This window comes from Orbicella faveolata, unplaced genomic scaffold, assembly GCF_042242905.1.
Source record: "Orbicella faveolata isolate gen_17 unplaced genomic scaffold, um_ofav_v1 contig_3, whole genome shotgun sequence".
In the NCBI taxonomy this organism is placed as follows: Eukaryota; Metazoa; Cnidaria; class Anthozoa; order Scleractinia; family Merulinidae; genus Orbicella; species Orbicella faveolata.
The window spans coordinates 11,385,078-11,409,395 of NW_028301558.1; the positions used below are offsets into that span (position 1 = coordinate 11,385,078).

The 24,318-nt window shown below is 38.4% G+C and overlaps 2 protein-coding genes and 3 long non-coding RNA genes across 5 annotated transcripts; 1 reads left to right on the top strand and 4 right to left on the bottom strand.

The window, feature by feature from the left end:
• The first annotated feature begins 61 nt into the window (after positions 1 to 61).
• LOC149106372 (uncharacterized) lies at positions 62 to 5,251 on the top strand. The gene is made up of 2 exons (XR_016209928.1): positions 62 to 422; positions 5,140 to 5,251. It is a non-coding gene; the product is annotated as an uncharacterized LOC149106372 (long non-coding RNA).
• LOC149106373 (uncharacterized) lies at positions 1,658 to 3,512 on the bottom strand. The gene has a single exon (XM_089298399.1). The coding sequence runs from the start codon at positions 3,482 to 3,484 to the stop codon at positions 1,679 to 1,681; it is 1,806 nt and encodes a 601-aa protein (XP_089154525.1). The 5' UTR covers positions 3,485 to 3,512; the 3' UTR covers positions 1,658 to 1,678.
• A 4,531-nt stretch (positions 5,252 to 9,782) lies between the features above and the next one.
• Positions 9,783 to 19,290, bottom strand: LOC110051732 (uncharacterized). Its single transcript, XM_089298200.1, has 3 exons — positions 19,020 to 19,290; positions 11,594 to 11,837; positions 9,783 to 10,264 (listed from the first exon to the last, which is right to left on the bottom strand). Exons 1-3 carry the CDS (start codon positions 19,288 to 19,290, stop codon positions 9,886 to 9,888), a joined length of 894 nt encoding a protein of 297 aa, XP_089154326.1. The 3' UTR covers positions 9,783 to 9,885.
• LOC149106374 (uncharacterized) lies at positions 16,814 to 18,586 on the bottom strand. Its single transcript, XR_016209896.1, has 3 exons — positions 18,435 to 18,586; positions 18,224 to 18,284; positions 16,814 to 17,307 (listed from the first exon to the last, which is right to left on the bottom strand). It is a non-coding gene; the product is annotated as an uncharacterized LOC149106374 (long non-coding RNA).
• Positions 19,291 to 22,936: 3,646 nt separating the features above from the next.
• LOC149106375 (uncharacterized) lies at positions 22,937 to 23,681 on the bottom strand. Its single transcript, XR_016210010.1, has 2 exons — positions 23,556 to 23,681; positions 22,937 to 23,228 (listed from the first exon to the last, which is right to left on the bottom strand). It is a non-coding gene; the product is annotated as an uncharacterized LOC149106375 (long non-coding RNA).
• Between the last annotated feature and the right edge of the window lie 637 nt (positions 23,682 to 24,318).

The following is a 24,318-nucleotide window of genomic DNA, read 5'->3' on the forward strand; positions in this document are numbered from 1 at the left end:
TGACCCTGAGTCTGTGTTTCATCCAAAAGGAACCGGCCAGGTGGATAATAGGCACCTTAAGCAACAGACGTTTTCGCTGACGACGGCGACGTGACGACCGATAAGAAACTGGGGCTAGAACGGCTTCAGGTTGCGGTCGCGACAGCAAGTTACCATCCTTAAAGAAGGATTTCTCGGGCTAGCATCACATCTTTTTGTTCCTCAAGTTTATTAAAGCCTGACTTCGAGTAATAAATCCCCCCCAGCAAGATTATCCGCGAGATCCCTCGCAACCCGCGCGACGTGAAGGAACTCAGGAATGTCGATTCAAGGTGGCGGACTTTTAACGCTCTCTCGTGCGCATTTTAATTTGTGGCTTGTACATGGATTGCATCTGTCAGTTCTTTGGTTTAAAATGTTAAAGATGTTTTCTCTTCAAATAGGTAAGTGTATTTTCGGTTTACTTCTGTTACATACCCTTTTAATTTCACATATTTCGAACTACATGTAAACTGTTAGGCCTCGAAGCGGCCATCGGCCGTTTATCGGCTGCCTTCGAATTGCCTTTCTTGTAGGTTCTAGATGAATCGTTGTAAGTCAAGGAAACAATGCAACATGATTTTCTGTCCCTGAAAAGTTCTTCACTTATTCATTCTACCAGCTTGTGTTGACATTGTAGTTCTTATAGTTGAGCTAATACCCCAAAGATGGAGTGGTAGATTCTCCCCATGTGTCTATAGGCATAGTGTGGTTGCGCTATGTAGAAGATAAATTTTAATCTGGACTTGTTGTGAAGTGAGACCGTATGCAACAGTTAATTACCTCAGTTTACTATCCTAAGCTAATATTATGTAATAGTGACTTAGTTTACTCACTTTACTGTGATGACAACACTCTTTTAAGAATTTTAAAAATAAATTTCTTTGCTAAACACAGAAACAGACTCTTCAAGGAAGACTTGAGCTCATCACTTACACAGTTTCTAATGAAATAGGGAATTTTGAAGTAGACAAAACAGTATACTGAAGTTTAATTCTCTGGATTTTTTTCTCCATGAAATTTACTACAACTCGGGTTTATCTTACAAGATGAACTTTGAATTATTTTGATTCTATGTACACATATATCAGAGGTGACAACCTGAAAAAATCGAAATGCAGGAGACCACCAAGTTTACCTTTTTTGACCATAGCAAAAGTTGTTTAAAGTAGAGCTTGGCCAATTAATAAACCACAAAGTGCATCAAATATCCAAAACTTTCCCCCTCAAAATGCCAAAAATCGACCAAAATATGTCTGAAAAGTTCTTTTATGCCCTTTCATTCGTTTAGTCAGGGAGATTAGGTGACCCGTACGAGACACCAGGAGATTTAGTCGGTATCCAGGAGACCCTCGGATAATACGGGGGAGTTGGCATAGATGGCCATAGTATACTTATGTTGTTTAATATGTTCTGTGTTATTACTTTAATTAATGCCTTTAGCTGCAATGCAGTCATCAGAAAGAAATACTTTTACATTGTTGCCATCAGATACTTAAAATAGCCATAAACTTTGCACCTTAAGTTTCTTTTGCATCAATCAAGGCTCAAAACATGAACAAAACAAAATAAATTATAGTAAATAATTTAAAGGGATTTTGTCTTTTGTAAACTTTAATATCTACATGTTAAGGAAGTTTTTCAAATTAAACACAATAATTTATACTAGATGTAGAGTAATCTTCCACAATTTGAGCAGTGCTGAAGCAGATTTAAGTTGTTTTGTCTTTGATGCATCTTGAGGGTTTCCCTTTGAGTCATTGTACAATTGCTTGTACTTCTTCAGTATCAGCATTTGAATCTTAGTCAAGTGTGTTTCATAGCGCTCCACATGGTATCTAGATTTTGGATTTTTGGTAACACTCTGCTTCAGTTTGTCATATTTAATAACTTCTTCACAGGTTCCAAGGACTTGTTCAATGGCTTTTGCTGTCTTTGATAGAAGCTTTACTGTGGCCTCTGAGTCAGTTGATGGAGTCTTTTTTCTTTTAGCTGGTGGCTCTTGAGATGATGACTCTTCTTCAGTACTGGCAACTGCTCGCTTTTTTCCATTTGGCTGTGGCAAAATTTCAGCCTCGGTCGGTTGCAAGTTTTCAATTCCTGTTTCTACACTGTGTTCATTAATTGGATCCACCTCCATGCTCATGGTTTCATAGTCAGTTTCTGTTTGAAGTGGCCATGTCCCAGCATCTGCATCCTCTTTGTCACCTTCATAATCTGATTCCTCAGCCAACTCTTGCTCTTGATTAAAGTTTGCAGCAGAGTCACTTACTAGATCCTCACTGCTGTTGTCTTCCATGACTGATTGAAAGGAGCAGCATGTTGGTGGTCTTTGCCATTTTCCATTGTCATCTCTCAATTTTGTGGCAGGTAATTTGACTTCCTCCACCAGGCATTTATTCCAGCAGGAATCTAGTAGCTCTTGCTCATTGAGGATGGATGTTGAACGAAAGTGGTGGAGCTTTGGTCCTTCATCTCTGAAACTGGGCTCATCTGGTCCATCAAAAAATTCAATGGAGTCATCCACCTCCTTCCACCAGACACCTTCTCCTGGCTTTAAGAAATCTGAAATGAGTTGCAAGTGAGTAACCCAATCACCAGCATATTTTTCAAGGTCACTCTTCAACAATATAGTGTTATCCAGCTTGGGAAGGGACTTTGCCATCTTACTAATTTCTCGCTCCTCTTTAAGAATGCAATGGTTGACAGGGTTTGATTTTTCAGCTTGCAAGTGCAGGATTGCATTTGTTGAGTGATCTTTGATTCTCTTGCTCCAGGTTTTTGTTGTAATGTCTGAGAGTTTCTCAAACAGTCTTTCAAACATTTCAGCATTTGTAGATCTGTGAGAAGCAAGTCTGAGTAGTTGAGCAGAGTGAGTTACGCAGCTGTGGAAGTAAAGACCAAATAGCTTTCTGTATGTCAATTTCTTAGGTGGGGTCAGGACTCTGCGACATCGAATTGCATGCCTCCAACAGAGATTATGTAGGCGAAGAATCATCTTTGGTGATCGTTTCTCCTCTTGGGCATAGTAGATTTCAATCATTTTACAAAGAGTCACCAAAAGCAATTTAACCTCACGGTTTGCAAATTGGCACAGAGCAATGGTGATGTAAATAAGTGTCTTTCGGTAGTCCACCCCCCGCAGTTTGTCTTTGCTCATTTGCACAGCAAGAATCTCTTTGAGTTTTATTACAGTGTCAATGTCTGTGATATGATGGGGTAGTTCCTGTAGGACATTCTTGATGTGATTCATTGAACAGTGCAAAGCTTCGAAAAACAAAACTTCATATGACCCAATGTTCAGTTCTTTGACCGAGACATCAAAGTTTTCATTGCTGTGTAGAAGTGCAGGAAGTCTTGTTGTTCCTCCCAGCAACTCTGATAATCTCTTTTGCAGATCTTCTTTGTTCCCTTCATCAGACTTTCCCCTTGCAGTCAGCTCTGCTCTCAGCTCTTCAACTTTCATGTCTTTAAATGGATGGAAACCTTCTTTTCTTTTTTGGTGCTCAAGGTTTTGTACCTTCTTTGAAGGGAGTACTCCAAGTCATGGCTTGAATTGATGTTTCCATCACAACCTGGACATCCATAGTTTCCTCCATGTTGGGTGCCATCCTCCATCTCAGCTGCTGGATTGTCTCCATTCATGAACCTCATGATGTCACAAACTTCGATCCCACAATCTGTCAGTACAGGGTTCTTTAGATCCCTGAGGTCTTCTTGCCTTGTTGGAACAAACTTCATCTGGTCTTCTACCATTGATCTGCTCTGTCCCTGAATGTAAAGCTGTGGTTCCTCAATAGTGGCTTGTATGTCAATATCTTTGCCTGTTTTGTCTATCATTTCTTGTCTTGTGAAGTGTATAGCAGGATCATAAAGTTCTCGAGCACAAAAGAGCATGTGACCATAATTGGCAAGTGTGGAGTGGTCATGCCAGAGGAGCCAGTGTCTTTGGCGCTGATATTTTTTTAAAGAGGATCTCATTTCATCAACATCATCACTGACTTCTTCATGAATTTTCTGCAATTCTAATATTATTTCCTCCCTATTCAACTGGGTGTAATAGTTGTCATCTTTGATTTTTAAAAAGGACTTGCTCCTTGTTAGGGCTTCTTTCCTGATATCTTTGAAGGGGATTTTTCTGGCATTGACATCAATTTTCTTTTGTATAACTTCACCTTCATTGCTGATAGCTAACTTTAAATCTCACTTGCCACCACAGGAACACCAACATGGTATGTTCCATTCGCAATGCGCTGCTTAATGTCAGCTCTTATCTGCCCATTTGTACATGGAACTGGAACTGAAATATCACCTCCCCTCTGTTTTTTAAGGGCTCGTCTGACTCGGAACTCTACAAATGAACAAATTAAAATTTGCTCAAACCAGTTACTACATGTATGTGAAAATTTAATCATTTAAAATCTGTTTTAACCATTTACTATGTTAAAATCTGTTTATTGATTTCAAGTGTTTGAAATTATTATCTCAATTTAGAATAATTTGTAAAACATAATTAAATTTTGTCCTTCAGAGTCTTGTGGAGACTTAATTGTACATGTAGTTCTGAAAAATATGAGTTATTTAATCCATTTGTATTAAAATATGTTTAAACAGTACATATACAGACACTTTTTAGTTTTAAAACTTTAATAAGTTCACTACCTTTGGAGTGGTCTTTAGGGTCAATCTGGTTTTTTGAAGACTCATAGGATGATATATCAACTCCTTTCTTCTGTAGAAATGACTTGATCATTTGGCCTCCATTGGGGGGTGTTGCATCCTGGCCAACCACCCGTATTTTGTAGATCCTAGCTCTCTCAGACCAGTTTGTGGTACCTTTAGGCCATGATTTTATGTCACTCAGGAGCTGATCCAGGTCTCCAATGATGTTCTCTGTTGCTGGGGTGTGAGATTTTGCTTTTCTTTTAGGAGGTGTTATTCTTGCTCTTTCTGTAGCCTCCTCTCTACTTTCAAAGGCCTGAGCAAGTCTGTGCTTTTGTCTACCCCTGTATGATTGCCTTGAACTTAGATGTAGATCAGTGTCATTTTCATTCATTGCTCTTTCAACATCATTTTTCATTTGCCTTTGTTGATCTCTTTTTAACTTTCTTTTTTCCACAGGAGAAAGTTTCTTTTCAAGTCCAGCTTCAGGGACAAGGAGCAAGTGACTTTCCAAAGTTCTCTTTACATTTCTCGTCATATGTGGAATAAATTACCTGTCCCAAGACCTTAAGTTGTTTGTTTGTAATTTTTGAGCCTTTCTGAACTGTGTGTTGTGCAGTATGCTTGTTAGCATCCCGCTGAATTTCATTAAGGGGGCCTTTTTTCACCGTCATGCACTTCTTGCTGAGTGGGAAAGTAGCTTGCAAGTTTGAGTTGACTAGTGTACAAGCCTTACAGTTCGTTAATGAATGTGCTGTCTTCATTTCTTTGGTTATGGTCTTTCCCTCATCCCAGTTAGCCATTGAAAATGTTGACAAATAGACCGCCTTGTCTTCTTTGTTTCTCCAGGAAGAAATCTTTTCGTCTATTACCTTGCTCACACGGTTGAAATCATACTGGTTAAGAGTAAACTGTGGATACTCTTTAAAATGTTCAGAATAAAGTTTGTGCCTTTCTGTTAACACTCTGGCGCCAAATTTTGCACTGCCTTCACCAGGAGCTTTCTTCAAGCTAGAGCATAACTCTTTTGTTTTTCGGATACACACTCTGGCCCAAGCACATTCAGCCTTCAAGGCCATATTTGTGGGAAGTTTTAGTTCCTAAAGAAACTGTTTTAGTGAAAGAGTTTGGCTGTATGTGCTCGCTAGTGCCCGCCACAGTGAAAAAGTGATATTCAAATTGTAAACTGAGAAGTGTTATTTTATCGCATTAAACGCATAATTGGCGCCAAAAGTAAAACGAACGAGTTATTGAGAGAGGAGGAAATGTTTTAAACAAAGAGAAACCACTGTTAGCGAAGGTGTGCACATTGATCTGTAAAAGATGAAAAATATTTCATAAAGCGGAAGAACTTGTAATTTTCATCTCTAAATTAAGAAAAAGATGTTTACAGATACCAGAAACTTTGTTCTTTAGATACATTGTCACCTTTATTCTCTCAATCGTTTCGCTTCAAATACACCTTGAACTAATGATTCTCGTCCGCCATCTTGAAAATTGTGACAATTTGGCCTAAGGGGAGACAACTGCAGGCTACAAAACAGCGTTTTCCTATTGCAGTAGAGTAGAGTAGGGTGAATTCTTGCCAAGTAGTACCAGTCCACACGCTGCCAAACAGGCAAAATGGCGCCGATTCGCGAGCACTACTCGCGGAAACCTATTTTGTCAAACGGGGAGATGTTAAACTTTATTAGATGTCGGAAAATATACGGATTTTGAAAATTGAGGTATTTTCCTTTACCGAAACGCCTTTTAACATGGGACAACAAACCAACAACATACAAAATTAAGTCACAACAAGGAAGAATTGAACGCTGAATTCAAAGTCTTCAGTCGCGTGTCATAATTAACCAGTTCTAAGCATGTGCAGTTGCCCTTAAAGGCGGAACTCTACACATAAGTTATGTATCTTTGAATCAAATACACATTCGAGTTTCGCTAAGGCGTTTTAGTGTTCCCCATTTTCAAAAGTAAATAACAGACATTGAATAAGGGTATTATGTTTCATAGATAAGGAATGATTGTCACGATGAAAACAATGCTCAACCAGGTGCTTTCTATTGTTGCCCTTTACAATCTAGGAAAGTTTCATTCGGTTACGTAAAATGTACATCCAGAAAATGGCGATAACCTGTTATAGCCTCGTTTCCGTGCTTTAGTCAGACCTTTATACACTTGAGTCTGTCCACTCCATCTTGTTCTGTCCACTCCATCTACGAGTTGAAGATAAACTATAGTTAAAAAATAACTCGATGGAATAAAACCTCATACTATTCGTGTTTTACTAAGAGATGTAAAATCATTGCGAAAAATAACGAAACAATTTAAGTTTATAAACTTTGCCTGCTTTGAAATGTCAAATGTCAAGAGCAAAAATTATTTTACATGTAAAACGTGTATTGCTAAAGCAATTAATTGCGATTTTTAACCGAAGTTTGTATCACCGCTCATTGAGAAAAAGACAGGTGTATTTTTAGACTGCCAAGATTACACACACACCTTGTTGTACTAAACATAGATTTTGAACAAAATCTCAGCTGACTGCGTTTTCATTCGACACATTGATCGGCCGCTCAAATACAGGAGTTTTGCCAATTTGCAATAATCTTGTTTGTACAAGAAATAAAATCCAGGCGAGATAATTTGGTAGCGCGAAGTTTGTCAGCTCTTGTAAACATTAAAAAAAATAGATGCACACACTGTTCGAATACAAAATTCATCCAGTCGATTAAAAAAGCCTCTATGTTAAACGAAATACCAAGACGAGGAGATTGCCAAAATAAAATCAATGTTATTTCAAGCTATAGCAATCTACCGATTATACGTTGAGAAAATCTGAAGAAATTAATGATACTAAGCGGCATAACGAATGAAAGCAACCTCTTCGCTGAAGGCTAGTTTGGCATGCGAAAAACAATTTTTCAGTTAAGAAAAAATGAGTCCGGGAATACTTCCAGAACATTGTTTTAAGCATAAAGACAATCATTATGCAACTTTACCTTGGTTCGGCACCAAAATAGCACAAAAGCAAGCTAAAAGGGATCAGAACAAAAGATTAAGTACTCACGTTTTCGTCGTGACGTGAAACCCCACGCTCTCACGTTCACGACCTCAGGGCAACGCAAGGTCACAACGTGTTGTACATGCGCAGTTACGTCTCGAAAGAAATGTCACGTTTCCGGTTGCCGTCGTCAGGCCGGCGACGTCTGTTGCTTAAGGTGCCTAATGAAACAGGAAAATCTTTGAAATAGACCATGAAAAAATGTCACTTTAGAGGCTTACTACTTGAGACACGATCATCGTCACCATCGTGCTCCTGTTCGCCCTGACCTCCGTTATCGTTCTCTCCCTCACCCTCTCCCTCACCCTCTCCCTCGCCCTCTCCCTCACCCTCTCCCTCACCCTCTCCCTCACCCTCTCCCTCACCCTCTCCCTCACCCTCTCCCTCGCCCTTATCCTTACAATTACCTTCATCCTCACCCTCATCCTCGTGACCATCTTCATCCTCATCCTCGCCCTTGCCCTCGCCTTCGTCCTCGCTCTCACCCTCGCCCTGGACCTCTCTCCCACCCTCGTCCTCGCTTTCACTCTCGCACTCTCGCCTTACTCTTATTCTCATCCTCATCTCACCCTCGTCGTCATCTTCATCCATCACCATTATTAACCCTCCATTAGGAAAAAGTAGATTCCTCCTCTACACGTTTGACTTAATTGTCTTATTGCCGTTATCGTTACCGTAATCATCATCATCATCATCATCATCGTCATCCTCATCCTCATCCTCATCGTCATCATCGTCGTCGTCGTCGTCATCATCATTATCATCATCATGATTTGAAATGCACTTGTGCATGTTCAATGTGTATTTAAGGATAATTATTGGATAATGAAATTGAAAAGTTTTCATTGGTATATGTGTAGGAAATCGTATGAACGCGAATGCAGTTCGTGATTTAGGGGCACGATTGATGTTTTGAAAGATCTGAAAATTGTAGGAGCCGTAGGCGAGTGTAATTTGTGAACTTTCAAAACATCATGAGTGAAACGTACCAGCAGGTTTAGACGATTTTGTATTTTTTTAATACCCAAACGCACTACTTTGTACGTACTTCATTTCATTGGCCCTAAACCACGTTAATTGTGACTTGACAGTTGTGAACGTTGCTCACGGTCAAAGCATGGCCGCTATTGCTCGCCTCCTCACACGTTGAAGTCATTGCAGGAAAAAACCACATTGCTAGACTAGAAAAACAGCTGGCTAGGAACTGTTGACCGTGGAGTCATGTTGATAATGTTTGAAAGCTGTTGCTGTTCGTTTTCGCTTCCTTCAGCGCAGTCGTTAAAATGCTTCACTTGCGTGGCTGGTCACTTAGAAAGATTGCCTCTCGACGCTTGCGGCTCTGAGTTTCTTAAATTTTTTTCTTGCTTGTTTTCAGTGATGTGTTCTAAATAATCCTCTTCGTCATATTGTCGACCGGCTGCTTCATCTGTTTCTTGTATCAGACATTTGTTTTAGGATTTTCAATTATGGAAAGGTAAAAAGGGTCGTTCGCGTTCGTATTCTTCCAGTTTTGGGATTAATTTTCTTTCAGTCGCTAATGTTTGCCAGACATTCGACCAGGTCTATGTAGCTATCAACGTGTTTTAGTTTTTGCAGTTTCTTTAAGTTGCTCAGCGATGTTTTGGTTTGCCAGAGCAAACCGACTGTCAGCCCTTTTTTTTTTCACTTTGGTTTTCAAATTTGGGACTTCCCTGGTGTTTCCATAGCAACTTCGGTATTGTACTCTAATTCTGATGCACTCTATAACTTATCTATGCATTCGTCATTGGCCAATCCGAAATAAGATATTTTGTTGGGGGAAATAATAAGGGCAATTATACCATGCTCTACAAATTAAACATGGTAAGCGAACATGTACGCGTCATTATTTTGAGGCGTTTTTGTTTTTAATTGATTTTAATTGTCAATATTTTCGGGTCGTTTTTAATAACACAATTATTCTATTCGCGCTTGTTGGATATGATATCACCGTTTCGTGTGGCCTCTGTACGTGTCTTTCAACCCTTTAAGGATGCGAAATGAAAAATAACTCCACCACTCGTTTTGCTTTTCATTTTAATTCTCACAAGTTATAAATTTGTGGATCACATAGTAATAGTTCCACAAAAACGTAATCAGTTACATTTGTGGTCATCGCATCTTGCTCACTTCAATTTCCTTGAACCTCGAAACTCAGCAGATCCAGTTTTCTGAACCGGAGAATCCACTGTTGACTTGCCAATGACAACCTGCTCGGAATCTTCTTGTTGGTCAAATCCAAATCTGTTGCTTTTAATCGCGGCGCAGTAACCGTTAGCGTTAAAGCTGCCTTTCGGCACATTTTGTTGATACTCCCCCATAAAATTCCCTGCTGGTTTATATCTTCCGACGATGTATGCACACTTCATACCATCTTCTTGTGATTCAGCTCGTCCAATGCCAAGAACCGTGCTTTCTTTCCACACAACTTGCGTGAAATGACCTGTTCCTCCGTTTCTGCTTCCTGCGTTGAATTGGTATCCTGGATCACAGACCTCGTTGTACCTAAAACAGATGCGCAAGTTGTGGTTAACTGTACTAACAATAAATAGGAGATAATCTTCACCAGCATTGTGGAGATGCTTAACTAAGGTCATAATCGTTCATGGGTTTTGCTAGACATATTATATGTTTGGTAATAAATATGCCAAACTTCGAAATATGCTGGATATTTCAAATTATCACATAAGGTTTACGCTGCGGAAACTATGACAATAAATTAATATTCTTGCGTCAATCTCGTTGTGACTTCTTTTGTTTTTGTCTATATGCCTGTGACGTCAGTAAAATTCTAATTTATCAAAATTGGGCAATTCATATAACTGTTCGACCTATTTGACAAAAGCAATTCTCTAAAGGATATTGCATCAATTCTCCTATTTGATTTGTAAGATGAATACTGCGTCTCAGTAGTATTGAGTTTCTAACAGCGAGTGCTTCTAGCTTGGTACGAGACGCGTAATACTAGTGTGCGCTTTCTTGATTTCAGATTTTAATTTTACGGATTTCGTTGAGAGCCCAAAGATATCACGCGTACGCTTACCATATTCGTAGAGCATGGTATAAATAAACAATAGCCTCCATTTGGCGCGAAAATATCCTCGGATATTTGTCCCAGAAGCGAACAGGTAATGTCCAAGGACAAATATCCTAGCATATTTTCACCCTAAATGGAGGCTATTGTGTTTATTACTCTTCCAATCTTTTTCGCAACGCACGCAGTTTTGAAAACTGGGGAATATTCTCGGATATTCCCCAGTTTCAGCTGGGGAATATTCGGTCACGTGACGTGTTTAGACCAACCGCGCGTGGGGGAAAATACTCGATGGATAATGTTTCGTATCCATGATGGCTACGCCAATGAAAATTCTTAAATTGTCTTATCCAATGATCCATTTTTTAATCATTCACAATTACTTCACGAGCGCGCGTTGGATAGGAGATGATAGATAGGCAACGCCAAAAAAAAAAAAAAAAAAAAAAGGAAAAAAAAAAAATTACGCCCACGGTTACCACATTTTGTAGAGCGTGGTATAATTGCTCTCATTAAAGAATTATACCATGCTCTACAAATATGATAATAGTGCGCGTAATTTTGGGGGGCGTTTTAGTTTAGTTTTATTTTAGTTTTCTATTTCCATATTTTGGGGAGCGTTTTTAATGCAATTAAAGAGTTTCCATTGGCTTAGCCATCATGGCATATTTAACAGTTATTCCACTTACACTTGTTGGATATGAGATAATTCTAGCCGACTAGGCGCTTCCCGCCTCGTTGGCTATCTATCATCTTATATCCAACGCGCGTTCGTGGAATAATTGTTTAATATATTTTACCAGTTTGTCACGGCCTCTTCCATGGCTTGTGCCCTGTTAGTGGAGCATCCCATGGAAAGGTTTTCGCCTTGTCCTTTTCGTTCCTGTTTTGAAGAGTGCCTCAAATTCTTCTCTCTAGCGATTTTTACGGCGTAAGCTTTAGCTTGATCACACATTTGTCTGTCGAGGGTCATTAAAGGAACTCCGTGTGTTGCTCGGAATTTATTATGTGTCGCCAAACCTTGTTGTTCTTCATCGGTGAATTCTGCAATGGTAATAAAAAAGCGCGTTTATTCAACGAATACGGTTTAAAGCTAACCCTTCCGGCCACACTCGAGGAAGTCAGTCTAGGCCAAACAATTGCATTCGAACTAGCAGGCGCCTCGAGAATAGACCATTTTACAGTTGTCTGCTCAGTGACCTGGCCTCTTAATGGAAGCGAGGCCGGAGGTGACCTTGTTTTGATACAGGCCTCACTGCTTTTGTCGTGTAAATCAAGTTGTTCTCATGCTAACTAGCTGTCATTTAAATGAAAAAGCAGAGAGGTCTGTATCAAAGCAAAGTCACCTCCAGCCTCGCTGGGATTCAAAGGCCAGGTAACTGAGCACACAACTGTAAAATGGCCTATTCCAAAAAGTGATTGTAACTAGAGTTGATGGTTCACGGAAACGAGCTTTCATATATCTGATATTTCAATACAAACTGAAGTAGTGGAAGCGTTACGGGGTTGATCATAGATATTCAGGACGTTTCATGGGGTCATAGATGGAATTCTGACCCTGGTATCTATAGGGACCCTGGGAAATGAAGATATTTACAATTTATAAAATCTAAAAAAAATAAGTACAATTTAAAAACTTTAAATAAGAGAAAAAAAATGATAAAAACTTTAAGAACATTTAAGGTGGCTCCCTATGGTTTTACGATTGCACGTGCGCATATTACGAAAGCTCAACTAACATGAGCACAAAAAGCAAAACTGGCAGTGAATTTTCTCGCGTTTTCTTCGGTGAATTTTTTTTTAAAATTTGGCTCAGTTGTTGCCACATACAATTCCTATAAATACCCAATTTTTGTTAAAATCTGTCAGAGCTAATCTAGTATATTTAGAAGAATGACAAATTACAGAATATTGGAAAAACCAACCTTTTTACCAATTTAAAATGTCAGGCAATATCATTTCCATGTTGTGGCAAAGTATGAAAAAGTTTCACCGAAGGAAAGTATAAATATTAAGGAGTTTAGGCCAAAATGAGGATTATATCTGTCTGTCATTAGATGAGATGTTTCCATGGTAACGGCCTTAATCCAAAAATTGACAACCAAAAAACAAGCCTTATTTTAACAGTACCCATATTGGCAAATCTCTACAGTGAAAACTTTAGGAAAAATTAACTAAGTTTTCTTTTCTAACTCGCGCTCCATAGGGAGGGTGTTCGTAAGTACTCTAGAGAGCCACCTTAAAAGGCTGAAATGTACAAATATGATAAAATATAATAAATTTCCAAGGAATAAAAATTAAAACTAATGAGGCTTAATTATCAAACTTTTAAAATTTATACAAGCATGTTGACATTTACTGTTCCTGCATACTTGAACGTTTAATCAGAGATCTTCATTATTAATTATCAACGCTTATCTTGTCTATTAAGGTGGCTCCATAGGGTAATCCTATACCGCGTTGTGTGCACTAGTGTCACCTTTTGAATGCTGTTTTTGCATTCGTTATTACATCCAGCCCTCTCAAACTTATTAATTGTAATAAGCAATGATGAAATAGTGTTTTATTATCATCTCTATTAAAATCCTGGATTTAAGTCTTGAATTATAAATGCCCAAACAAGTGCATTTTTTACTTTTTTTATGGCTTTATTTGTGATTTTCTTGACTTTTTTTCGGAGAAATCTGTCAAAATTTTCAGAATACATTGAGTCAGACAGTATACAAATTTTAAACTTGAAAAAAGTAGGGTTTGTAAAAGGCAGTTTTTTTTAGATTTTTGCAAATTTATGTCTTTCAGCGCTGAGGAAAAACTGATCAGAGAGATTTCCCTGAAAAACAAGCTCCAACAAAAGTAAAATATTTTTTACCAGTTTGCCGAATTTTACGGAATTTCACCAAAGAAAACGCAAGAAAATTCACTGGCAGTTTTGCTTTTTGTGGGCACGGCGGAAAAACCGCTGCTCATGCGCAGTAGATTTCGGTTCGTCTTCCCGCCTTTCCATTTTCAAAATGGCGGACGACGAATCAAAAACGAATACGTCATTGTCATGGCTTTTGGCAAGATCTTGCCCGCTCAAGGCAGTTACAAACAAGTCGGCGACTTTGAGCAATGATCCGTGCTGCTGTTTTGACTGTGATCGAGAGGATCGGAACGGTGTTGTCAGTTTTCTCAGGCGATAAAGACCGCTCTTCCGAAACGAAACTTTCAGCTTTTCCAAATTCACCCGAGGTACCGTTTTTCCTTTTCTTAAGGTCGTGTCAAGTTCTTTAAGGTTTTGAACCGCAATTTCTTGTAGCTTGTTTAATTTTACGGAACATATAAAATATGACTTTTTTTTCGTGCTGATGAAAATTTTTAAATGCTATTTGTTCATGAACTTTTGTATCGTTGCCTGAAGAAAGAAAAGTGGAGGACGAATTCGTAAGTAGTACACACTAATGCCTAATGTTGTTGTGTTTTTCGCTTGTGTGCTATTCATTCGTGCTTTGTTTTGCCGCTTCAGTGGATGCCCTGTACTGCCATGAGCTGAAAACTTGTAGTAAGCTTATAGAGGTTTAGTATGGCATTGTAGAAAGTTGTATTGTATATGTTATACAGCTTGAAGGATAAAATAAATTGCTCTTTGTTTATGTTAGCCTGTGTTTGATATTATGGCTTATGCTACTTCGCACTTACTACGATTCTTGTTCCTTGGCTACGCAGCTTTCCCCGCAGCTGCGGGCTTCGTTATTGCAAACATTTCTACATTGTGTTAACGAAAAAAGCAATCCGCCAAAAGGGGTTCTTGTTCCACTTTACACTGGGGGAACATTCGTTCATGTGAAAGCTTGTAGTTACATCGAAATTCAGTAAGTGTAAAACGCAGACTGTGCACTGGAGACTGCAGAGTAAGGGGGAAATACATACTGCAGACATCATTATAACTGAATCGTGTTTTATCGAGAGCTAACCTTAAACAGGCTAACTGGAGAAAATATTCAGGTTAACCCTGGGGCAGATACAGAGCAGGGGTTTCGAGATACGAGCTGCCAAAAGGCGGTCCCCTGTAGGGGAACCAGTGGCTTTCATGCTGGAAATTTTTGAAATTGTGGTCCTTGAATTGGAAATAGGATTTCTGTTATTCTGAGGCCAAGTTAGCATGTTACGTTTTATTTCTTTTTTTTTCAATCTAGGGGGTTCGACCGAACCAGCCAAAGCCCCCTAGATCCTTCCCAGCTAATCCGAGTGATATTCAGTCTAACCCTAGAACTATTTATGCTTAACTCTCACTTCTTTTAGCTTGAATAAGGTTGGTCTGTTTACTGTTAACACACAGTAACACTTAAAAAGTCTTCAGTCTGCGTTTTAACACCTGACCTGCAGTCCAAAGTCTGCATCTTACACCGACCACATTGGAAAGCATGCCTTTTTGCAAAAAGCACCATTGTGAGAAAACACATGAAAACTGCACCATCCCTCCTCCCCCAATAGTAAGTTTAAGTCTTGTTCCAAGCAAATACCATATGCCATCTCTCCTAGATACTTTTAAGGAGAAGGTTCAGTAGCCTACACTGCAACAAAATTCTGTTTCATATAATTGTGTTCCAGATAAATTCTATACCCTTGCAGACCCTGCCACCAAATTTTGTTTACTCTCTCCCCCAACTTCCAACCATCTTAAGGGGTCACCACCTTGTTGTGGAGGGATGGTTTTTGTATCTAAGACCCTATGAGCTATGTCAGCTGGAGCCTTGTACTTCTGGTAGGTTGAAGGATAGGGACCAGACAAATTGTGATCACCTGGCTTTCTAGGTTGGGTGTTGGGCTGAGGGCTGAGGGCTGAGGGCTGATAACCCACTACTGTAGAAAATAAGACTATAGCAGATACAGAAGATATTCAAATCTCTATCAACATCAGTGAAGCAGCAAGGGCTCATATCATAACACATGCATTTGGAGCAAAACCCTTCCTCTGAACACCCCACTGAAAATGCCAGTTCACGTTCATACTTTCCTTTTCAAAATTTTAAGTTTCGAATTCTCCCCCCCCCCCCCCCACCCCCCCACAACTCAGAATTTCCATTGACCTCCCTTGAGGTGGATATGGTTATCTTCTGGCACCGCAATTCACTTTTTGGTAAATTAATCAGATCAGGCAAATGATGTCCCAGCAAAATGTTAATCTGATTAAAATGCAACTTAGAGATTTGCAATTCCAAAATAAAAACTACTGTTAAGTTAACCTCTCCCATTCCCAAACAAAGAGACCAAACAAGCGTGACTAGAATTGTTTCCTTAAAAACACCGCCCAAATATAGAAAACTAAACTGAAATAAAAATAAAATCCAACACAAACACACAAGCAATGAGCATCATTAAAAAACTGGATCATTGGATAATGCAATTTGAGAGTTTTCATTGTTTTAGCCATCAGGGGTTATGAGCCATTATACCATGCTCTACAAATATGGAAAGCGTATGCATGATTTTTTTAGCATTTTTATTGTTATTTAAGTCTAGTTTTCTATATTTTAGGGGCCTTTTTAATAAAACAATTATTCCACTTGTGCCTGTTGGATATGAGAAGATTAAAGCCAACTCAGCGCTATGTGCCTTGTTGGCTATCTATTATCTCATATCCAACATGCTCTTGTGGAATAATTGATCATTATTCACTCCCTAACAAGTGAATGATGCGTGATCCAAACAATAACAAAATGGCTGGCGAAAACTTATGTTCCGCCAGTGTTTCTCAAACGGAATACAAGACACTGTACCAGAAAATACAAAAAAGTCTTCAAAGTTTTGAATTTTCAATTTTCATTTCAAGTGAAAATGAAAACTTTGATTGAGCAATGAAATTGTTTTGCAAACAGACTTTTCATTTAGATTGCTGATTTGAACTGTGTTAAAAGACCATTTTGTGAGATTGTGATCAACGAGGATTTTATCGCAGGTTAACTAGACTTGCCATGTTAGAAGATTCTGTCAAGAATTGTACACATCTTCATACCGCTTGCATGTTTTCAACGCATGAATTGAGAGGTCAATTAAATTATCTTTTAATGGTTTCCTTTTCATCTGTTGTTGAGATCACTTTGTACATATACTAAAAACTTGTCAATCTCAGTGAATAACAGCCACTATTCACCTCGATTGCAAAGAATAATTGTTAAATATCGCATAAACTTCCACACCAAAATATTATGATCTGCAAATTTTTAAGAAGTCAAATCCCAACCAAGTTGTTTACCAAACTATAATTTTTCTGTCTTCAAACATTTTTCTTTATTAATTGCTGGGGAATCCTGCATGTTCCATGCATTTGGTTCCTTAATTATCCCTTTTATTATTCCTTAATCTTTTTATGAAAGGGGACATATCATTTAGTATCCTCTCCAAGGAAGATGGCATTCATTTCATCCATGAAAAAAACTTCTTCAAGTTGATGTACATGGCCGCGTCACCTGTCTCCAGCCAGAGAATCAAGTAATTGAAAGAGAGGAGGAGAGTGTGAAAATCTGAGGTCTAACTGTGTAAAAAAAGAGGAAAAAATGTAAAATTAAATTAAGCTATACTTTGGCTTCATCCTTTGAATACTTGTTACATTGCAAGAAGAAATGTCATTAACTTAGTATCTGCACTGTTCATACATTATACAACACTGCATGGAGCATTAAAGACTATGCAACTCCTTTCAACCTATATTGTGAATACCTCAGTCATTTTGCTGGCTTTGTAACTGGGAAGTTTAAATCATGTAGTACAACATAATCATGAAGTACAACAAAAGGAGTGTTACTTCTTGAGGTTTCACTCAATAAAAAATAAATAAATAAAAACATTTCATTAACCTCATCATCATCAGACTAATTAAACCCAAAAAAGTCTGCCTTCAGGTCAAAAAATAATTTTACAAGATAACTTTTAAAAACTCTTTCAAAACCACGCAATTAGTCCATTCAATAACAACAAAACAAAAAAACTTAGTGTACATCTGTCATATCAGATTCTTGCACCGCTGCAAGAACTTTTAAATTATAGACAACACAAGCCAGAGGATATTTCCAAACGTAGAAAGAAATGTGTCACCTTGAATAGCATGCTGATATCCGGACTGAACATAAGTTGGCTACGCTTTTAAAACATTCATTGCATGTAAGATTTATATCCTTAAATCTACAAAATTAAGCTCATTTACAGTACAGTGTCAACGGTTTTCGTCATTTATTTATATGAACATGGCAGACAAAAAACCTAACGGGTCTCTTCCCAGAGGCAAGTCAAGATATGACGGGTAATTCAAATGATAGCGAACAAAATCTTCAACTTTTAAAATGTAAACTCATCGAGCCAAAAAGTTTCCGAAGCCACACACGAACTAGAAAATGTTGCCACTAGCAAAAATCAACCATTTACGGAAGGAAAGGAAGAAAAACTTGGCTTACCTTTCAATATAGCTTTCCATTATGCTGTGTTCATTGTGTTAAGTCATCTGTACACCAATATCTGCAGCAGAAGAGTATTGTAAATAAACTAAGCACGTGCCTCCGCTTGGCACAAAATGAACACGACACCAACGCACAAAAGAAATCACAACACAAAGAATAACACTCAAAGAAAGCGACAAAACCAGGCTAACATTTGCAACACACTTACTTGTGCTTAATCCGCATACTCTGTGACAAGTAGAGGTTCTAACTGGGTAAAAATCCACAATATTTCTTGCTGTTCGATGCTCCCGCTTGCAAAACGTTCAGACATTTTCGAAACTTGTTTGCAGCCGCAAATTATCAGCGGCGAACGCTTGAGCATGCTCCAAGACAACGGATTTTTCAGCCAATCAGCGGTTTTTCCGCCGTGCCCCCCGCTTTTTGTGTTCATGTTGACGTCATAAAGTATCGAAAAACACTGACGTTTTCTTTTGAGCACGCGCAGATTACTTGAGCTTTCGTCCTCAGCGTAAGTTCGATCTTAAAACTATAGGGAGCCACCTTAATGTACATGGAATTAAAACAAGTAGTGTAAACGCTTGTTGACTAATATGTATCGGAATGTTTGAGTTATTCTCACGAGAGCTAAAAAACAGAGCATGAAAAAGACCAGCTGGTAATTTATTTGCAAGAGTGATAGCGGTCGCTTAAAGCGACCATCTCTTACGAATGCGAAATTTAAAAGGAGCTGGTCGCATACGACAAGGATTTCAAAAAGTATCGTTATCATCAGGTACATAACGGTCCATACCTCCTGATTGAGATCCCCCGCCTGCGCCTTGGCCTCCTTGGCCTCCTTGGCTTCCTTGGCCCCCTTGGCCTCCTTGGCCTCCTTGGCCTCCTTGGCCTCCTTGGCCTCCCTGGCCCCCTTGGCCTCCTTGACGTCCCTGTGTTCCACCAGCTGGAGCGGCCCCGTCAAGCTGTAGCTGAAGTGTCAAGGTCTTTTTGTCAGAGGAAAACTGTACATTTCCTCCAGTCACTCTTAGTCCGTTCACACCTGAGTGGAAAAAGGAACACATCATCGTTAGCCCTATTTAGCCTAGAGAAAGGGGCAAAGTTACAATTGCTCTCACTGGTTTCAATCCTTTCTTACCAAAACAGCATTCAAGCTACAATGCGCAAACTATTAGCAGTTTGAGAAGCTTTAGAAATGGCCCAAAGAAAACTAAACGGCCTGATTAGTTTAAAATCGTGTTTCAATAACGCGATAGAAACACAGTACATGTCCTCTACTTCTTAAATAGTCCCTATTAGTGCAATTTAGATTTAGATAAACGTACTCAATTTAGCATATTATGTGAACGTTTGCAACAGACATCGTTCTTTTAGGTAGAATTAAAGGGCTTCGGGAAAAAAAAAATACATATTTCTCTTGAACGTCCCTGTTCGAGGAAAATTTCGGTCGCACGAGAGTAGAAAAGGAGAAATATTTGTAACAACATACCTTTTTTTCTTTGTTCTTTTTTTTAGGGGGGGGGGGAGCGGAGAAGAAAAGAAAAGAAAATCAGAAAAGGAAGTTACTTTTTTAAATCAATTTTGACGTTGTTTTGACTTGACGTTCTCCATCTACTCCGTCCCTCTTGGTTTGTTGATTTCTCGGTAAGTATTCAGTCAGGTCAGGAGCCATAATTGGAGACGGAGAGAGTAAGTACGCGCCATTTCTAGTATTGGAGCTGTCCCTATGATATGGGACTATTTTTAGAACAAATTGCGCCATCGCTTGCGGCACACGAACGTACATGCTGCGAGGACTTTTGTGGACGTCGCGCGGAAGAAAAGGCGTCATAAATTCCATAAATTTTTTTATGTTTTTGGTCCACAGCTCTATACGATAATGTCTGTTGGAATTTTGCTTAAGTATTTTCTTCGTAAGCTGCTCCAATTTGGGTGAAGTAAGACAGTGTCGAAATTAGGTATATCCCCTTTATATCACTGACCAAGTTGTGCTCCGCTGCTTCTTTTACAAGAACTCCACTTTACTCCACTCTAAATTTCACATATCTTGAAGTTAACAGCTTTTCCATAACACAGTGAAAAACTAGTTGGATATATTTGGATATAGCAGAGTTTCAGAGCTTCTGTCAAAATTTCCCTCCTCTCACCACATGCTTGCGGAGATTTCTACAGAGTCTATCGCGACCGAAAAGTAAAACAAAATTGCAAGTTTGAGTTTCGCCTGAATTGTAAGCAGCGCTTGATGTTTCATCAAGGCCCTATAAGTTAACGTCTGTAGATACTGCTTAGTTTTGTTTGTTTAAAAGTCCAATAAATTGTCTGTTTTTGATGAAAAAGAGCGCTCGCCGATGCGTGTTTTGTACAGTCAGTAAACCTGAGAAGTTGGACTTCCGCTGTACTTTCGTGTGAAAACGTACATCGAACTCATACAATATCTCTTTAGTTTTTAAATATGTTTAAGATATTGATAAATGTTTGAAAACATATTAAAAGCTTAGCTGAAAATGAGAGAATAGAGCAGAAGTAATCGGCCTTTACGATGACGCTTTCTTTAATCAACTCGAATAACGATTTCGATTTTGTTGGTTGAGTTATCAAAACTCCTTGTCTATTTTTTTTTTTTTTTTTTTTTTTTTTTTTTTGTGGCTTAATACAGGCGGAATTCATCCCGATTTCTGTAGCATGAAGCGACTAGGAGTATTTCTTCTTCCCCTTGGATGGGATGCTAGTCCATCGCAGGGTTATCTTCAGCATTTACCCATTTATACACCTGGTTTGAGTCTGGCGCACTAACCATTTGAACATTGCTCCTGCCCCTATACAATGATGGCTTACTCAAAAACCCAGAAAAAAAAGGAAAAATAATAATAATAATAAAAAAAAACCTCACCGTCGCTGTAGGTATCGTCATGGACAATGCCAAGAACTCGGGAGCAGCAAAAGCAACAACAGCAGCAACAATAACAAGTATTCATGACATAATAAACAAAGCTATCAGTTCCAAATCATACATCTTACTCAAGGATGTCTGGGATTTTCACCCTGTTCGGACTGGGGCAAAGAGAGAAAGAAGGGTGATTTAGAGGCCTTCACCAACTACGGATGGCCTGTAACTTTAAAAGCATAAAACAAATGAAATCCAAATTTGGCGAATTGCCCTTTAATGTATCTGGAAACAATTTTTATGGTTTGTGATTGGTCTAGGATTTCAATGTTCCCAAGTCAAACATTTTTTGACAGACAAGTTTTTGTAATTTTGAATTTTGTTGTTTAAAATGATAAAACAGTTTGTAATTTTGAATCGTTTTAGCCTTCGTTTTGGGTTGTGACTACTTTTGAGCCAGTTTTAGCGGTCTTATAACATTTAATAACAATGTAAAATCCAGGGTGGCGTCTGTTTGGAAACGATGTCGTCATTTGTACGTCATATGACTTCATCGTTTAATGTTACCGACCTCAAGAGAAATATTTTTGGACGTGCCATACCGAGTTTTAATGTCATACCTTTAATTCTTTTAGAATTACCGGGTGAGGAACACGGAAACCCCGTGAATATTATAGCAGAACGAATAAAAGCCCAGTACTTCGCTACGTATTAGGCAAGTACTTTTTATTTTTATATCAATTTAGTCAATCATTTTTTATGTCAGAGAAAGATGTATTAAAGAACAGATATATTTCGAACTACTTTATGTTGGTTGCATCTAGTTCACCGATTAAGTTCTCCAAAACTGTTTTTCCGGTTTGAAACTGATTTCTTGCAAAGTTTGAAGTTGTACTACAAAAATGATAATTTCTATCCGTCGTTGCGAATCACCCGAAATCAGATTTTTCTACCGTAAATTGAGTAGCAGAAAGGAGGAAATTCGGTAAGTGTATTCCACAGATTTTCTCTTAAATACAGCAGCGATCAGAGAGGTACACTCTACTGCAATTGTCTTTTTTTTTTTGCTTAAAATTGTACGGCGAGAGAAACACAGGATTACGTCCCATTATAACGCCGAACTACAAACATGCAAACAAACTCTCACAACTTCAAAATACTCAATTGAATGTTTGAATTGAATAGAGATAAACCTGTGCTGATTAATCATCGATGGAAGTGTAAAAAGGGCAAAGGCTGACGATTACCCGCTAGTTCACTCGCGAAAATTGACCAACACGACAACTTTTTCTTCCAATGAAGTGACCTCTTAAGATACGCCAAGTGAAGTTTGCTTTCCGTTCTGTATTTAATTTTGTTAAGGATGTTGAGGGATTGTGACCTAAAAATTTCAAGAAATAAGATCGAACAGCGACTGCTCGTTGAAATACAAACATCTTAACAGGCGCCAATACAAGCTCAGTAAATAGAAACAAGTCATGTCACGGGCAAATCGTCCTTTATTCATTTTAACCTGCTAGACACCCTTAACGACCCATTGAAATCTAAAGATGCGAATTAAAACGTTCTCTGCAACATGCAACACGTTAAATTATGGAAGTCGGTATTAGGACTTTAACACTCATGCAATAGGTTATTTCCGAGATGCCTTTTGCCTCTGTGTCAAAAAGAGTCTACGTGCAAAACCATTCGTATAAAGAATGTGTTCCCCCCCTACAGGTTCATTTTCATGTAACTCAAAGTCATTTTCATAAGAAATGTTTTTTCACGGAGACTCGTTTTGAAGCAGAGGCACAAGGAACGCAGAAATGGTCTATTGATCCTTGGTGTTTTTTTTTTATTTTTTTATTTTTTTTTAATTGGTCCTTGGTGTAGTACAGCCTTACCTTGCAATTGAAAGTCAGTGTGGACCAGTTAATTCTGTGTTGACTTTATTTTTTTGTTTATTAGCTATTACGCAAATTATACTCTCGTCAAGATTTTAATTAACCGCTGGGGTCACAGATCGAGAATGTATGATAAATGATCAACATGAAATAAGTTGTAACCGACCAGTACGTACTTACCTTCTTTTGCAAAAGCCGACAAGACAAGTAGAACCACTGCGACACGGATCATGACCTTATAAAGAACAAAGGCTCAATAGAGAGTCGAATTTCAAAAAAACGAAACGAAGATAACAAAATAAAATTGCCTTAGGCTACCTAACAGGCACCCTAGCACGGCATTATGCTTAAATCAATTTCTTAGCATTACAACGAGACTGAAAGAAACTGAACACAGTAAACCCGTAACTATTGGCAATTGAAACTGGCTAAAAGTGATCGATTCTGTTCACCATATTGAACGTTTTTCCCATACAACCTTAATTTCATTTCATTATTATTTAGTTACAGTAGAAAATCATACATGATTCAGGTAGAAATTTCTAAAATTGAATGTACTCACCATTTTAACGTATTTGTCCGTAAAGCTAGTCCGTCGATTTTCGCAAATGCTTGTAACATTGATCGTTTCGATCGATCGCTTAAGTTATCTAACAATTACTCAATTTACCAGTGGTCTCGACCACTCCCATATCCTGGTATCTTAAACAGCACAAGATTCGCTTCAGCTGGTATAACCTGTCCAAGGCATATTTTCACCTCCGTTATTTGTTACAAAACAAAGGACCTTTTTCAAATCTTTTCCGATGTGTAAGAATTACGTGTAGTAAATTTTCTGGCTTGGAATGTTTGTGGGAGAAACACGGACGTTCAGGATTGTTGCAATTTCAATATTTTCCGGCGTAGTGTGGAAGGAAAACATTTCATGCGTTTTCAGAGTGAAACCTTCGTTTTCAAATTCCTCCAGCTTAGTGTGGGCGGGATCTTATATCGGAACCCAGGCGACCATGAAATATACATATTGCGTTTTGCCATGCTTAATTCGAATAACGGGTTAGTGAAATAAAGCTTTGAGTTCCTATTTGATATTTTTATTCAAAGACATTTGGGATTTCTTTATTTTTTTGCTTGAGTCACGAGTTTAAGTCTATTATTTATTCTATTACTCAAGTGCATTACCTTCTAATTACTGTTCTTTTAGACAGTCATTAATCCGGATCAAAGTATGAAAATTGGTTTGAAGTATTTTAGTTCCTCTCAAGCCATTTCAGGGTTTCTTTCTTATGAGAACAATCATTCTTCTCAGTCAGTCATTGTTCTTAATC